The 17,214-nt window shown below is 46.2% G+C and overlaps 2 protein-coding genes across 6 annotated transcripts in view; both read right to left on the bottom strand.

Annotated features, from left to right (window-relative positions):
• Nucleotides 1-4,104, bottom strand: part of GOLGA3 (golgin A3) — a 48,081-nt gene extending 43,977 nt beyond the window's left edge. For both annotated transcript variants that reach the window (XM_069089338.1, XM_069089421.1), the window contains exon 1: nt 3,967-4,104. The gene's annotated coding sequence lies outside the window, so the exon portion shown is untranslated. The remainder of the gene's footprint in view (nt 1-3,966) is intronic.
• A 5,596-nt stretch (nt 4,105-9,700) lies between these two features.
• CHFR (checkpoint with forkhead and ring finger domains) overlaps nt 9,701-17,214 on the bottom strand; it is a 42,535-nt gene continuing 35,021 nt past the window's right edge. For 3 of the 4 annotated variants that reach the window (XM_069089704.1, XM_069089543.1, XM_069089792.1), the window contains 3 exons: nt 13,558-13,665; nt 12,613-12,685; nt 9,701-11,457 (listed from right to left, as the gene is read on the bottom strand). In XM_069089704.1, the coding sequence (XP_068945805.1) occupies nt 11,415-11,457; nt 12,613-12,685; nt 13,558-13,665 (224 nt within the window). In that variant the 3' untranslated portion in view covers nt 9,701-11,414. The remainder of the gene's footprint in view (nt 11,458-12,612; nt 12,686-13,557; nt 13,666-17,214) is intronic. The other variant, XM_069089619.1, reaches the window with a different exon arrangement.

Below are 17,214 nucleotides of genomic sequence, written 5' to 3'. Positions count from 1 at the left end.
AAAGAGCTTACAACTGGATAAGGGATGAACCATAAACACAAAGAATATAAAGAGCTGAAATTGTATGAAGCACTTCACCATCAAGTAGGTGAGGTCTATTAGGTCATCTGAGCCCCACAGCAGCCCTCGGAGGTGGTCAGTACAGACAATATTATTCCCATTTTACAGATGAGGAAACTGAAGCTGTTTGGAGTAAGGTGACTTGCCCAGATCACAAGGCTAGGTCACAAAGACAACAGAGGGATGGTGAAAAGTCTAGTTTGATGAGAACACAATGGGTTAAGGAAAAAAACGATGAGCTGAGGTTAGGCAAGGTCCCAGGCATGGTAAGGCCTCGAACAGTCATTAGAAGTTTAAGCTCGGACACAAGTCATGGCAGGTTTTTAGGCCACAGAGCGACAAGGTCACAGGAGAGTATTGGTGGCCCTACCTGGCCTGTGGGGTGGAAGAAGTGGAGAGGGAAGTCAGCAGAAAGAGGACGGCTACAGTGGGGACAGGGACAAAGAGCCTGAAGCCCACGCCCATTTCAGGTAAAAACAAAAGTGCTGGGCAAGGGAAGGAAGAACACTTTTGAAATGAACACCTGGGGTTCCTTGGTCTACTTTTCTGTGGAAAACAGAAGCATATTACCCGCCAAAAAGGGGGCAGGAGCAGCTTTCTTGGAAATTCAAGACTCTTTTTTTTTAAATCTAAGAGATGAGCCAAACTTAAGCCATACAGAGAAGCCACTTGGCATTTTTATTTTTGAAGAGGGACAGCCAGAACATTATTAAACTTTTCTAATTGATTTCCTTCTTAACTTTGCAAAGGACAAAAGATTAAAAGGATGTTACATTTAATATCATTCCTACTACAAAACATTAATATTATACCTCTTTAAAAAAACTATTAAGTTTCATTTCCATTTCACAAAGAACACAGAAATAGGAAATAGGAATCATTAACTTGCCCATAAGCAACATCCTTTCTATTAATAATGATAATATTTTAAATACTTGCATTATCTACCTTCCCATGATGTTTAAAAATAAATAAAATGATAAGTTTACATTTAAAAATAAGCTTATTATTTTTCCTCAAACTTGTTACACCTGACTTAATATTACATGCCAGTGGCACCATAATTCATTCAGTTTTCTGTGTTCAAAATCTTGATGCCTCTTTGACCCTTCTCTCTCCTCCTCAGTCTCTCCTATCTAGTTGTTGTTTATTTGTGTCTGACTCTTCATGACCCCATGGACCATACTGTCCATAGGGTTTTCTTTGCCAAAGATACTGGTGTGATTTGCCATTTTTTTCTTCAGTGGATTAAGACAAGCAAAAGGTTAAGTGACTTGTCCAGGGTCACAAAGCTAGTAAATGTCTGAGGCTGAATCTGAACTCAGACTCCAGACCCAGCGCTCATACACTGGGCTTTCTAGCTGCCCCTAGAAGTATCTAGTTACCAAGTTCTAAACACAAAAAAATCTCTTGCATCCATACTATCTTCTCTATCCCACTAGGACTAGCAGAGCAAAAATTTCCATCACTATTAACTTAGAACTTCTATAATAACTTCCTAATAAGTCTTCCCAGGTTCAAAACATCCTCACTATCACTTCCAGGAATAATTACCTTCCTCATACACCTAATGGTGTCTTATTGCTTGAGGGACTGACTAATATTCAAGGCCCTCTTCCCCAGGCTTATCTCAGACTACCACTCTCTATTCTAGCCAAACAGACTTGTTCAGCGGCCCTCACATAAGGCCTGCACTTTCAGGCTTCTATCCTTTTAAACTTATTGGCCTCCCTGTGTCTGGGCCAGACACCCCCATCTCTTTCCCCTAACATCAACACCCGGCCTGTCAAATTCCTGCTTTGATTCAAATGTCATTTCTTCCAGTCAGTCTTCCCTGGAGTATCCCCCCAGCCCCCAATCTACACTTACTAAGGACATCTCCTGCATTTATCCTTTGGGCCTCTTGTGCATTTACTATTTATTCTTTTGTATTATTTATTTGCATCACAGCTCCCAACCAGCTTTTCCAGGACAGGAACTTGTCTTATCTAAAATCTGTATCTCCCTAGACACAGCAAACACATAGTAGGTGCATTTCAAAACGTTTATCGAGTTGTTAGATTGAATTTATAGAGTTTTTTAAAACTACAACGTACTTTCACAATTATCTCATTTCTCCCACAATGGTCAAGTGCTTTGAATTATTTTTTTTTCCCAACAAGGTAACAGACACTGTCTTTTATCCTGTTGGGTCTTTTAATATTTTTATATATTTTAATAATTTGAGAAATGGATGGCCAGGATTAAAATGGAATACACCTTTTTTTCTCTGCAAACCTGACTGGCCTTATATTATAACCTTCCTCCCCACTCCTGGACAAACTCAATTTAGAGTTGCTACCTGCATCAGAAATACTTGGTGACATTAGCGGTGGAGTGCAACTGGAAATGTTTTCCTTGTCTATTTGTCTGGAAGAATCACCATGTAAATTCAGTCTCTGTATTAAGAACTCCTGGTTATGTTTGCTTAAATTTAATTCATTACTTGTCCAAGTTCCGGTTAGCAATCCGCACAAAATGGAATGAACAAGATGAACCTGAGAAAGCCCAATGTTTGTTTAAGCAGTTCCATTAATTAGGCAGAGATCCTTAAACAGTACTCTGCAGTGAAGCTGAAAGACATGACTACAATTGTAACCATTATTTAACTTGTGAGCACTGAACAACATGAAACACAAATCATGATTTGTCTTGTGGAAGTAACATCTCTTCTTGAGAGCAATGAGTAAAAACCTGAAATCTGAGGGCAATCTAATATAGAGAAATAATGTTAACAGCTACTTAACTTCTCTCTGGGATCAGCCTCTAACTGGAAACTGTCACCCCAGGAAGGAGGCATCTCGGGGGGTCTAGCACAGATCCCATCCCAGGGCAGACACTCCATAAATGATTCTAGCATTGGGTTGGGTGGGGTTTCTTTGCAAGACCAGGAGGAAGAAGCTTTCTCACTTTCTGAACGCAAAGACTCAAATGCCCAGCCCGCTCTTTAGGGAAAATGTCAACACAGAGAAATGGGACGGAAACCTAAGCCTTAGGAAATCTTCCAGTGTCTAAGGTCACAAATTACAGTATTAAAAAAAAAAAATCAGTGCCCCACCCTTCCAGGCGTGCCTCTAGTACTCAGCACCCAGGGCTGGTGGGAAGGAAGCTAGTGTACCCAAGGCAGAGCCAGCCTCCAGTCTCCATGACTACTCACAAGCAGGAAAGCCTGCCCGGGAATGGCACCATTAGTCACACTCCCCCAACGGGGTAAACAAACACTACGTGCAAAGGAGGAAGGGATGCTGACAGCGCTGTCAGCGGAGGGGCCCCCAAACCCGGCATCCAGGGCAAATGCCAAGACCACAGGCACTGCCTATCTGTGCGGCCCCGGCCAAGTCGTTGCCCTTCCTTTGGCATCTAGTGGCGCAGGGAACAGAGTTCAAATCCAGCCTCTGATACTCGATAGTTGTGTGACCTTGGGCAAGTCATTTGAGTGCTGCCTGCCTCGGTTTCCTCGTTTGCAAAATGGAGATCATCATAGTCTCCCCCTCCTAGGGCGTTGTGAGGATCCAGAGATCCTTTCGGTAAAGCGCTTTGCGAGCCTTAAAGCGCTATGTAAGGGCCAGCTATTGGGTGTTATTTCCACCCCCAGGGCAAACAAATTAAGGCCCGGGGACGGAAAGGGGGCCAGAAGCCTGGAGATCTGGGATTCAAGTTCTCGGCTAGGATCTCGCTGCGGGGCCCTCGGGCCTCAGTTTCCCCCTCGGCGGCCTGAGGCCCCCGGCCCCTCAGCTCTAACCCCAGGGCTGTCTCGAAGCCAGAGGCCACAGCAGCAGGAGCCAGACCCGGGGTTCGGGGGCTCTCCTCCCTCCCCGGGGGCGGCGCACGGCGGGTCAGGCCTCTGGGCCCCCGCGCTCTCCTCACCCCCGGCGGCAGAGACGGCGGCGGCGGCTCCTGCGGCGACTCTGGTCGAGACGTGGCTCTGCCGCGGGCGGGGCGGGGAGGGGCGGGACGGTGCTACAGGTTTTTGTGTCCCCCCGGAAGCATTCCTCCGCAGTGGAGTTCCAAGGAACGTGCTTCCTCAGGGAGCGGCTGCGGTCGCTCCCCGAAGCCGCTCCGATCCCCGCCTCCCCCAGGGGGTGAAGGTCCCAGAGTCGGAGGCTTTCTAATGGCCGGGAACCGGCGGCACTGAGAGAGCAGCGGCGCGTGTTTCCTGGGGGTGCACTCCAAGAAAGAGCACGACTTCCACTCTCTTCTCGGGGCAAACTGAGAGCCGAGGACCCGCCCTCGCCGGAACCCAAACAGGAAGAAGCTGGCCAGTCTCGCTTCCGGCGGAAGCAGGAAGGGCTCGAGTGCAAGCTTCCGGGCCGGTCCTTTCAAGATGGGTAGGCTCTTTCTGATGCTCTGCCCTGGGTGCTTCTTCCACGGCAGAGGCCTGGCTGAGGGAGTGGCATGAGTGGTGAAGGTCCGTCCATTCTCCCACGGCCGGACAGGCCTTCTCACGGAGCTCCTCGCTTGGTCCCGACTGCTCTTGACCTGGCATCCCCGGCCGAGTCAAAGCCCAAGGCGCTCTGAGGCTGACTTTCCGTTAGAACGGGGGTGGGGGCGGGGGAAGTGGGAGCAGCGGGAGCCCCCCTTCCTCCGTCCAGTCTCTCCCTTCAGGGCTCGGGCCCAGGCGCCGCAGGGCGTCCTTCCTGAGCTCCCCTACACCAGTCCTCCCTTCCCCGACGAATTTTGCATTGATCCTGTGTCTGCTTGTGCTGAAGGCATGTCACGGGTCCTTCCTCAGAACTGCCCTCTTTGCAGCTCCGTGCCCTGCCCTGCCCCCGACCCAGCTCCGCGGTGCTCTCTCGCCTCTGCTTTTGGGACCCTCTCCCCACCAGGTTACTTTATGTTTACTTTCTGTATTTAATCCGTGGCCTGCCTAAAACACAAAATTGAGTATACTAAGTCCTGGGGGGTGGGGGGGGAACGTCGCCGGGAAATATGTGAGCAGAAAAGGTGACAGGAGCACGGGTAACCAGGGCTCTCCAGAATGTGATACCGGGAAAAACAAACCCCCAGTGTAGTGAGGGCGGGGGTGGTCGCCGTCTGTGCCCAGGGGCAGGCAGGAAGTGTCCGAGGCCAATTCGAGCTCGGCCTTGGGGTATAGAGAGGCCATGTATTTGCTGCGCTTGACTCTCAGTATTTGCTCATATTTGTCTCTGACGTTCCTTACCTGCTATCAACCCCTTCTTCGTATGCAGAAACACGGCCCCCGCCGGTCATCACCCTTCTGCTACGGCCTCGCTTTGGTCGCAGCCCTGTTTGCTATGATAAGGAAGAGAGGGGCCAAAACAGGTTCCGTTCTGTGGCTAGCCCCTTCCTCCGCCACCCTGCCGATAATTAAGCTGACAGAAATTGCCATGTGCCCAAGCACCCTAAAAAAATGAAGATCTTTTGTTTGCTACTGAGCAATTCCCTCTCCTGCCCAGCAAACCATTTCTTGTAACAAAGAATAAAAACATTTCAACCAAATTAAAAAGAAAAATGGAATTCGGGTCTTCCTGACTCCAGGCCCAACCATATGTTTTCCTCCAGTGAAATTTAAGCTACTGGAAGACAGGGCTGTTTGCTTTATGTCTGTATCCCCAGCATCAATTGGGTTGCTTTGTAAACAGCAGGCACGATCATTGGCAGTCAGAAAGAGGTTTATCTATTGATTGGTATCCATGAGATTTCACTTTTGGCCTCATTTATCAACTGCAAAATGAAGTTATTCCTGTAGTCTCTGCCTCACAGGATTATTAGGCCAAAATAAGAATAGCAGTAATATTATGACTAAAAAAGTTCACAACAAACTGTCCACACTTTTTTTTTTTGGAGGGGGGAAGACAGGGCAATTGGGGTTAAGTGACTTGCCCAAGGTCACATGGCTAGTAAGTGTTAAGTGTCTGGGGCTGGATTTGAACCTCAGGTCCTCCTGACTCCAGGGCTGCTGTTCTATTCACTGCACCACCCAGCTGCCCCCAGATACCTTTTAATGCAGACTTTTCTGAAAGCTTCCCCACCACTCCAAGGCTGTACCCTTATCACTGTCTGCCAAGATACCTTTGGCAGCTCCTGGTTGCTGCTGCTTTTACCTTATTAGAGATCCAGAACCTCTGCAGTGTTGGGGTTTCCTTGAACAGAACATCCCAGGTAGTTTGGGCAGAAGCAGACCCTCTGCCTTGTCAGCCCCATGGCAGATGATGGCAAGCCCTGCTTGTGATTGACTACAGGTGGATAACCTGGCCCCATCTGGTCACTCCTGTCTGTGGAAAAGTCTGCTGTGAACTTTTTAGTCATAATATCCCTGATTGAAGAGTTGTGCTATCAGGTGTTAGGTTCTAGGGGAAGATTCTGGGAGCAGGAAATATTCCAGAACAAGCAAGCAGGACTGCCACGTATCTTGGGCATGAGATAGGATTAATTTGGGATACAGGTCGCATTGGGAAAGGGGAACCAGAGAGAAAAGTGCAGTGAGGGAATTGGGAGATGTTGACCCCAGAAGTGGACAGTTTAAGCTTCTGTTAATTCGGCAAGCATTAAGGGCTTACCATTCGCAAGAGGCTGTGAACACAAAGACAGGACATGTGGCTTGAGGAATACCACATATAGAAAAGTCAACAGTAGATAATCTGAGGTGACTGAGGAATTTATAACACTAACAACCAAGAGAATCAGGAAGGTTTCCCCTAGGAAGAAAAATGCTTGAGTTGAACCTTGAAGGGAAGTAGGGTAGGGAGGGTATTCCAGGCATGCAAACATGTAGGCAGATGGACTACTGAGTTTAGGGAACAGTAGGCTAGTTGGGCTGGACCTGAGAGTCAATAAAGGGGAATAGTATGAAATGACTGAGGCATACTGTGGAAAAGGCTTTAAATGCCATGGTAAAAAAAGTTGTAGTTTGTCCTAGAGGCAACAGGAAGCCATTGAACTCTTGTGCAGGAGACACATACTTTAGTAATATCTTGGCAGCTTTGTGAAGGAGGAATTGTAGGGGGAGAGTGGTTTAGGAAGACAATTAGGAGATTTTCACAACAGTCAAAGAGGTGATAAAATTGTGGTGGTTTGGGTGTAGATAGAATCAATAAAACTTGGTGACTAACTGGATATAGAGATGAGGGAAAAGTCACAAAAGGTTGGGACAATGCTCCTGCCTTCAACAGAAATGGGGAAATCTGGAGGAGAGGAAGGTAATGGTTTTATTGCAGACATGTTAAAGGTCTTTCAGGGAAGAGGCCATTTTTGTCATGTTGTCTTAGTATCCCCAGAACCTGGCACATAATAAGTGTTTAATCAAGGCCTGTTAAATTGATTCCTTTTAAAGCAGAGAGGAAAAGAGAAAGAATATGAAGCTGAAGCCTAGGATAAAGTATAGGTCCAGACAGGGAGGCTGAATTAACATCTGAGAAAACTGGAACCTGAGAGAGAATTGAAAATTAACATGCCACTTAGTCCTTTAATCTTAAGAGTCTCAGTTCCTTCCTTTGTAAAATGGAGATAATTATGTATGCTCTTACTACCTACCTCACAGGGTTGTTGTAAGGAAAGTGCTTTGCAAACCTTAAAATCATCAAATAAATCTATTACTCTCCTTCTTTGGGCCAGTTTCCCCACTTGTAAAATAAAGGAGGTGCTTCTTAAACTGTGGATCTTGAACCCATGTGGGGTTGCGAAAATTTTGGCAACGATAAAAGGTTTCTGAACATGCAACAACCAAAAATTAATTGAAAATTAAACTCATAATGAATCTGAGGTGTTTCTGGGAGCATTTCCCTGAAACTTCCTTACAGCCTTGGTTCTGAGCACAAAGCATGCACACTTTGTACCCAGCACACCCTCGTGCCACAAAAGGCCAACAAACTGCCAAAAAAGCAAAGTTGGAAAAATTTATGATGCCCAATGCTAAATTCTATGATTGGATCTTCAGTCTAATGGTGGCATCTTTTTTTTTTTTTTAAAGCAGTCGGGCTTAAGTAACTTGCTCAAGGTTACACGGCCAGTTATTTCTGGGTGTGGTGCTGAGTATCTGAGCCCGGGATTCGATCTCCAGGTCATCCCGACACTGGAGCCGGTGCCCTTACTCGCTGAGCCACCTGGCCCCCCCCCTAATGGTGGCATCTCTAGATGCATCTATCGACTTGCTGGGGAAATGCCTGCAAGGACAGAGGCTCTTCTCACCCTTCTTTCTCTCCAAGTGCCACCTTAGCTCAACAGCAGGAGATGGAGTTCCAGATTTTTGTCTTCATGCCCCCAGGATAGGGCCCAGTGCCTGGCAGGATAATAGGCACTACTTAATAAGTGATATAGCTAAGGAGACACTATTTCCAATAGTCTCACTGGAAGAAGTCATTTCATTGTGGGCAAGAGAAAGAACAATGGTTTTAGAGCCCATGGACCTGTGTTTGACCCCCAACCATGTTACTTGTGTGATCCTAGCTTTCCCCTCTCTGGATTTTTGTCTCCTCACCTATATAATGAGGGGGTTTCACTACCTGATCTTTAAAGTCCTTTTCCAGATCTAAATCCCGCTGACAAATGGTTGGTAAGACATTTGCTTCCCAAGTGACAAGCAGCTAAGAGAGCACGGCAAGTGTTTGACAAAGCCTGGAGAATAGGGTTGAGGTCAAAGTCCCAAACACCAACAAATCCTGTACAATCACATTACACCAGCCGTCAGTGCAAGGGAAAAAAGACCCCCATGAGACAAAGTCAACAATGATATTTAAAGTAGGTTAGTTTTCTTCTTCTCAGTGGAGGGAGGGGTCGTAGCTCGAGGGAAATCACAAATGTGTTGGAAGAACTAGACCATCTTCATAGAGCAAAACCCTCACGTATCAAATCCAGAGCCATAACCCGAATTTTTATGGGGCATGTTTGCCTTAGCCAGGGTCCAAGGCTCCCAGTCCTGTTCTAAAGTTGACTGTACTTGACAGATACAAACAGGTTGTATTTCTGCTGTACTAAAATAATCACATTCAATGACAACTGCTGGATAGTCACGTAGAAAGGAGTCTTGTCAAGAATACATACTACCCACCCTGTGTTCCTAAGTCACTCACAAGAAAAATCATCACAACTCAGGTTCTGGGATCTCCTTTATCTCAGCATTTCCAGATCCAACGTAACTGGGAAAACTTTTGTCCCACTGTACTCACTTCAACCTTATTAACAGGAAAGCAGATTTATATTTTCTAAGGAAGAAGTGGGGAGAGTGACCTAGGGAAGCTGAGAACCAGGTGGTAGGCTGATGACCCAGCACCTAAGATCAGCTTCTAGGCAAAGGCTCACACAAAAATGGAGCACAAACTAAAGTGGCTTCAGGTGGGATGCCAACATTTAGTCTTTATCAGTGGTGGAAGCATCAGCAAACTGGTCACACAAATGCCCAGCATAGCAACAAGTTTCTTTGAAAAAACATACTGGTATCAAACAAACACATTTCTGCACTGTATCAGAAAGGATTTACCTCTGTCAACATAGGCTACACCAAAAAGACAACTGGAAATGATATTCCTGAGAAGAGACAATAACTTACAGGTTTTTAGGCAAAGGATTACTGATAAAACAGGAGTTAGTTATGTAAAACAAAGGAGTGAAAACAAATATGCTTTACATAAAACAATAGTTCAAGTATTATTCCAGATAAAATTTTAATTCTAATGCAGAAGATACCAGGGCAAATAGGAAACAAAGGCTGCTAACAGGATTGCTGTCTATCAGTATGGAGGAAGCTGTAAATGGGTGCACTTACACATGAGACACTGTCTCAGATTTCTGAATAGGGAGATGATGACTTGGACATAGTCCAAGAACACCCAGACCTCTGGGGCTGGGATCAAACTCCAGTCAGTGCTTAAAGCGGAATGAGGGAGCACCCGATTCAGGGTGCTAAAAAGCAGCAGGACAGAATGTGAACCCTCTTTGTCCCTCCCCTTCATTCTCTAAGCTCTGACTTGGAGTAGTGTGTCCTGTGTCCTTTTTCACTAAAGTATCAATTTGGCTAAAAACATGAAGCATAATTAAAATGCAGGAACTATAGAGGTAACTTGGTTTGGCTGATTTCCTACTGAGTCCAAGCAGATTCAGGCTGTACAGCTGTCAGCATTAAATCCTATGGTTTGGGATTGCTGATGAGGGGCCTGGAATTGATTCCCTCCTCACGTTTTTCTCCAGGGAGCTAAGTTCAGGTGCCCGCTGTAGCTCCTCAATGGCAGATGTTTCTGATTTTTGTCTTTGTGCCCCCAGGATGGGCCCGATGCCTGGCATAATAGATAGGCACTAAAAATAACTATTTCTTGAAGTCAGTTCCAGAGAGAATAATGCAGCTGGGGAAACATCTCCAAAGCCCATTGAAAAGAAATGTTTCAAGAGTCTTGCTTTTGGCTGTCAAACCTAAGCAATGTGGAAGGTCGTCTCTCTTGGGGCAAATGTCTGTCTCTCGTAATAAAACAGCTATGTACTGCAAGTGCTGCCTCCCTTAGGTGGCAACCCTAAGGGGCATGTATCAGAGTCATAGTGCGTCAATGAGGGAATCTGTGCCAGTGACACTGTTCGGTCTTCCATGTGTTTGTGAAGGTCTACGGACACAGTCTCCCAACTTCTAACTGGCTTATAAAGGAGACATTATATTATTTGTGCTGCTTGTGAGATTTAATTCTAATAAGGAGTGAAAAGCACCAGACTGACTAACCTAAAACACACCCACTCGTGCACACATGTATATGAGTCAAACTTTTTCCTACAGCAAAGCACTAGGCATGCCCTACGGGCTGTAAACATTTGCTTCTTTTTCTTAACCAACAAAGAAACAGTGTATTCAATAATTTTTTTCTTTTTGTTTGCCATATGAAATTCTTGGTAAAAAGGGATTCCTGATCTAACAACCATTTTGGTGAAGGTAGAAAAAACAAAACAAGGCTCTCCTCTCAACAGATGAGGGGGAGCAGAGGGGAGGGCAGGGCTGGTGGTGAATTTTTTCCTTTGACAGAGATGGCTTTCACCCAACCCGCTGTACAAACACTAGGCCTCAGGACATCTCATGACCTCGGTGCCATTCCTGCTGTCCTGAGCACCTCTTCCAGTCTCCCACCGCCGCTGCTGCAAGGATGGCATATCTGACAGGCACCACCAAGTGCTCCTCAGGTTACTTACAAAAGGTCTTACGCAAGTGTAAAGCTCTACAAAATAAAAAAAAAATCACACCAGTACCTGATGCAAAGATATCCAACTTCCCTCCGAGAGGGAACTTTAAAAATGCCCTGAAAACATTTATGTTCCGTATTTGAGGTCTTTAAAAATTTTTTTGTTTTACATACAAATATCCAAGACTTTCTGTACTTCAAGGTTTAGTTCTTGAAGCGTGTTTGTTCACAAATATGATTGAATTTCCTGTAAAAAGAAACATTTTAAAGTTACACAAAAAAGACAAGACCCACTGAAACAGATGAACTCTGAACACCCACAGATATCACAAACTACAAATGGCTGGGTAAGGTCTGACCGTCGCCTCTTCCTACTCTTTCTAGAGGTGAAGACCCAAAAGTTCAAGTTTCCAGAAGCCTTCTAGTAGTGTCTGTGGACAGAGAGTGGCAGTAACTAAGACAGATTTCTCCAGCAATCACTCATCTGGCTTTTACCCCTTAAAGAAGATGAACTAATTCTGTCATTGGCTTCCAGGAAGACACAAAAGACAGTAATGCTACAGATGGGGTGGGTGCAGTGGGAGGGATGGGGGCCTGAATACAATAGTTCTCTGTTCAAATCACCAACCTGACAGCCTAAAGCAGCTGCCCACCTCTACACCTCCACTTAAAGCCTGAGCACCATAGAGATATCCCTAGATGTATTCTTCAAAACTGCTGGAGACCCATTATAAAATTTGGGAAGCAAATTATATTTGCTCCATTGACCTTTACTATAATTTCAGAGATCTAAAAGTTAATTCCTCCCCTTTCCACTTTTGTGCTGAGAAAATAGGAGATCCTCTAGGCCCACACTTCTTAAGCTGAGATGCTGCGTCTAAGCCATTCCCAGCCATCTCAAGCTAAAAGGCCAAGGCAGGCATCCCTTTCTGCAAATACCTACTCTTCCCACCCGGTGCTGCTGCCAGTCAGAGATGAAGAGAGCTCAGCTCCCCTGTAAAACTGAGAGGGGACAAAGAGCTGAAGCAGTGAATTTCTGTAAGCAGCCTACATGGCTGCTTTCAAATTGGAAGCATTTTTCTTGATATTAGATGGTCACATATGAAAATTTGTTGCCAAAAATGTTTCCTCTTCAGAAACTATGTGGAAAAATAAGTGAAATTCTAGGTAGGGAGGGATGAGGTACTTGTTCTGTTTGTCACTCATTTTTACTAAAATTTTTCTTCATCCCAGTTTTTCTATCTAATAAATGGTACCTCTCACAGATTTGGTTCCAAATACTCTTTTAGAAAACAAATCTTGACCTGTCTCTGAATGTCAGTACCCTGTGCCCTTAGAATAAATACCGTGCCCCCCCCCCAATATTCCATTAAAAATCCACATTCCATGGACTGTCACTCACATGGCATGGTGTGCTTTAACCTGAGTCCGGCAGTTGCGCCCCCAGTAGCAATCAGGACGAGACGTTACAGTCCCTGAAAAAGAGGCCAAAGATTCTGTTGAATGACAGGTGTAAATAAAGCAGAGCAGGAGTTCCTAGAGAACATTAGCATTAGTAACACTTGGGTCCTGGCTTCCATGGGAATTTCACCAAATGGCTGTGAAAACATTTCACCAAGCACCAAAAAAGAAATGGAACTGCCTCATTCCCAACAGGGTCACCATTTTTACTGGTACTGATATGGAGGAAGTCTTTTATGTAATTCTTGGACGGAGCTGCCATTAAAGGAGGAGGGGCAATTTCCCATCCCCAGAGCTGCAAGCCCTGTCTTATAACAGACTTGGTCCTGGCCTCACTGTAGCCCAGAAAGCAGGAACTGTAGCTGGAGAACTCTTTTAAATAAAATGTAATATTTTATTTTATTCTCCCAATTACATGTAAAAATAGTTTTAACATTTTTTTTTTCAAATTTTGAGTTCTAAATTCTCTCCCTCTGTCTCCTCCTCCCCTCATTGAGAAAATTACCTTTTTTCTGTACTTTGATATACAAGTGCAGTCACACCAAACATTTCCATCTAAGTCACGTGAAAGAAAACAGACATAAAAAAACCCAAGGAAAAGAAGTGAAGAGAAAGTATGCTTCAATCTGCATTGATGTTCTATCGGTTCTTTCTCTGAAGATGGGGGGCATTTTTCATTATAAATCTTTCAGCATTGTCTTGGTTCCTTGTATTGCTGAGAACAGCTAAGTCACGTACAGTTAATCATTGTACAATATTGTTATTGTACACAATGTATTCTTGGTTCTGCTCATTTCACTTTGCATCAGTTCATAAAAGTCTTGACTGAGTAGCCCTTAAAAAAGCAAACAAGCCAATTTTATTGTAGGGAGGCAATTTTCCTCACCTGGTAATTCTGAAGCTGGGATATTCTGTCTGTACTGGTAAGTCAGCTCTCGAAAGTTGCGTAGGCCACAGCAGTAACACAACACAGTGTTTCCAGTAATTCTGTAATCTAGAAAAGAAATCCTTATACACAACATCACACAATCCTCACATATGTGATGTTTCACAAAGCACCATCTTGTTAACTGACAAATCACAAATAGTATTTGTTCAATAGTAAAACAATATGTCAGGGAAACACTAAAGCCAAACTATAATGAGGTTTGTGCCTAAAGAATATGCAGTCAGACATCACAGTGGAGGAAGCACTAGGCTTGGAGGAAACCCATGTTCAAATCCAGCCTCAGGCACTTCTGAGTTGTGGGACCCTAGCAAGTGACTTTACCTCACCCTAGCCTGTTTCTTCATCTGGAAAATGGGGATAATAATAGCACTTACCCCTCCAGGGTCCTTGGAAGGGATCAAATGAGACAATATTTGTGAAGCCCTCTGCAAATTTTAAAGCTCAATATCAATGCTAGCTTTTATTTGAAAAAAAGTTGTTCGTGATGATAACAGTTGTAGTGATGATAGCTACCATTTGTATAGTGCTCACATATGCCAGGCACTGGACTAGGCACATTGCAAATATCTCATCTGATTCTCATGACAACCCTGGGAGGGTAGGTGCTATTATGTTCCCTATTTTACATGAGGAAACTGAGGCAGAGGTTAAATGATTGTCTGGGGTCACACAGCTAGTAAATGTTTGGGCCAGATTTGAATTCCCATCTTCCTGACTCGGGGCCAGTACTCTCTCCACTGTGCCACTGGTCTCAATGGACTAAACGAACACACACACACGGGGCTGAGAAGAGAGGGGAAGGTAAGGCAATTTTAGGAGGAGGGAGCCCTGAGCATGTCTGTAGGGAGATGGGAAGGAGCCACAGAAGGAGAGATGGCAGTAAGGTGCTAGAGGAGGCAGCAGGGAAGATGGGCTCAGGGGTGTAGGGAGAGGGTTTGCTTTGGTGAGGTGTACAGGGGTAGCCAGGAGGTGACGCTGCTTGCTGAGCTGTAAGGAGTGAGGAGATGGGTTTCACAAGATTAGCTCAAGTCTTCTTGGTCTCCTTAGTGAGAGAGCTGACTAAGGGGAGTCCTGGGCTGGAGGGGCGGGGCAGAAAAAGAGTGTCAGGACAGATGCTGTGAGGAATGAGGCAGAGAGCACAGGAACTATCCAGTCACTGGGATGGTCTGGCCTGGGTTACCAGCTGGTGGTAGGAAGACAAGGGATGACAGGCTTGGACAGTGGACCAGGAGGAAAGAGATGGATCGATCAGCTGGCTTAGGTCATCGTAAGGGCAAGAAGGCGGTTTAGAAGTGATAAAGCATGGGCTGAGTACTGGAGTTCACACCCTCCTCCAGGCTGAGGGCAGTCCAGGTGAGATGCTGCTACCTACAAGAAGCCTCTCCCTCCTGGGGTGGCCCTTCCACCCGGAAAGTCCTTGAACAATTTATTAGAGCTGATTTTAAATACACAAGCTTGGAGAGGCAGCCTGGCACACGGACAGACGCCCACAAAGACGGGGGACACGTTTTGCCTCTGCCACATACTGGCTGACACTGCACAGGTCTCAGACTCTCCGGGTCCCTGGCACCTCTGAGCCTGGGACCTGGAAAGATGAGCTCCCTGGCCCTCTTCTATGGAAAATAAACTCCTTATAAGCAAGATGGTGCCTGGCGCCTTATACACAGCAGGCCCTTGATACAGTCTTGCTGAGTGAGATGGGCAGGCCTGATGGAGGAGGTGGAACAGGCCAGTGTACTTTAAGGAGGTTAAGAGACTGAGAGGTCAGAATAACGCTGGGGTCATCAACATGCTGCTGCCATGGGACTGAGTCCAGAGGAAGGTGATGGACCAGGCTCTAAAATCACTACGAAAGTTGGAAGAATGATGTGGAGGTCAGGAGATGGCAAATGATCAGGAGCTTTGTATACACCAACTACATGGTCCTCCAAAGACGAAGGGTCTGTAGGGAGTCATGGCAGGAGAAGGATTGTCAGTCTGGAATGAGCATGGATGAGAGGATGGCTCCTTTCATTCCTGGCCCTGTGGACTGAGGTCAAGACAGACTAATACACAGCCAAGAACTGGAGAGAGAAAGGAGGCCAAGGGCTGCAAGGGATGGTGGGTGACAAGTGTGAGGATGAAAGGAAGCCTGAGACTAGAGTGCAAGAGGACAGGGGGGTCGGTTAGGCATCATGACCTTCCCATTAGACACAGTGGAATGGATGGCATTTCAAACAGATCATGTTGAAAACAACTCACTTCTTCCCCCTGAAGCTCCCTTATTTCTCTACCACTGTGGAAGGCACCACCATCCTTCTGGTCCCCTGGCTTTGTAGCCTTAGTATTACCCTTGACCCCTCATCACTCCAGATAGTCAGCTGCCATGTCACTTCTACCTCCACACCCCTTTTTGCACTCATGTCCTGCCCTCCACTCCACAGCCCCATCACCTCTCACCAGTGGCCTCCTCAATGATCTCCCTGCCTCTGGGCGCTCCCTTCTCCAAGCCCCAAGAAGTGTGGTCATATCTGAGCCACTCCTTAACCACAGCGGGTCCTTCCCCAGCTCTAAGAGCAAATGCAGACTTCTGTTTGGCACTGAGATCCCCCCAACCCTGACTCTGCAGTCCTCCACCTCGCTTGCCCCACTCAGCTTTGCAGCCTTCCTCTTCCACACCTGGAAGGCTCTCTGACCGAAGCCCCACCTCCTGCAGGAGCCCCTGGGGTCCTTCAGCCATCAGCACTTACCCAGGTTTGTATGACTTATGCACATACCTGGGTGTGCACATCTCCTGTGCAGTCTCTTCCTGCAGCGCAGGACTGGTTCATGTTTATCTTTGTGCCCAGCACCAAGCACTACAGCTAGCACATAATGGTAACAGCGAACACTGATACAGTGCCGTGCTCTACAACTATTGTCTCATTTGATCTTCACCACAGCCCTGTGGGGGAGGGGCTGGGGAATGCCATTCTACAGATGAGGGAACTGAGGCAGACAGAAATTAAGTGACTTGCCCTTAAGGGCAATTAAGGGTCACACAGCCTGAGGCTGAATTTGAATTCAGGTCTCCCTAACTCCAGGCCTGGTGCTCTGTCCACTGCATGATCCGGCTGCCTCTCTCTAGGGGGGACTTGATAACCACATGCTGACTGATCAGGGATAATGGTAGATGTAGCTGACCCTTGCTGTCTACACTTGCGGCCACCTTGATGGCAGGCTTGGGGACCCAGCAGAACAGGGGCCAGACTCTTCTGGTATGCTCTGTCTGCATGCAGTCCTTATGGCTGGAGCCCTCACAGAGCTAACCTGGCCCTCTGACCTCTGGTGCAGCCTCTTTCCCCCAAGAGCTAGGGGTCCTGGGACGAAACTCTTGTACACTCCTCACTGTAACCCTGTTCCTGATGTCCCAAAGTGTTTGCTGCCAGTTAGGAAGGTTTCTGACATGGGCTATGTGGGCTAGAAAAACAATTTACTTAGGATTTGTAAACATTCCTGGAGAGAGTCTTACCCACTGAAAACTCACCCTAGTCTGTAAAGGTCATATTTTTGAAAATTTATAAAGTATGAGAAGCCAGCCCAGACATGCCTGATAACAGCATGAGTAACAAAATG

Source organism: Petaurus breviceps, unplaced genomic scaffold (genome assembly GCF_028583685.1).
Source record: "Petaurus breviceps papuanus isolate PSGF00001 unplaced genomic scaffold, PetGlider_PUasm1.0 103, whole genome shotgun sequence".
NCBI classification, from domain to species: domain Eukaryota; kingdom Metazoa; phylum Chordata; class Mammalia; order Diprotodontia; family Petauridae; genus Petaurus; species Petaurus breviceps.
Note: the sequence above shows the minus strand (reverse complement) of the source record. Positions and strands in the feature narration are given on the sequence as shown.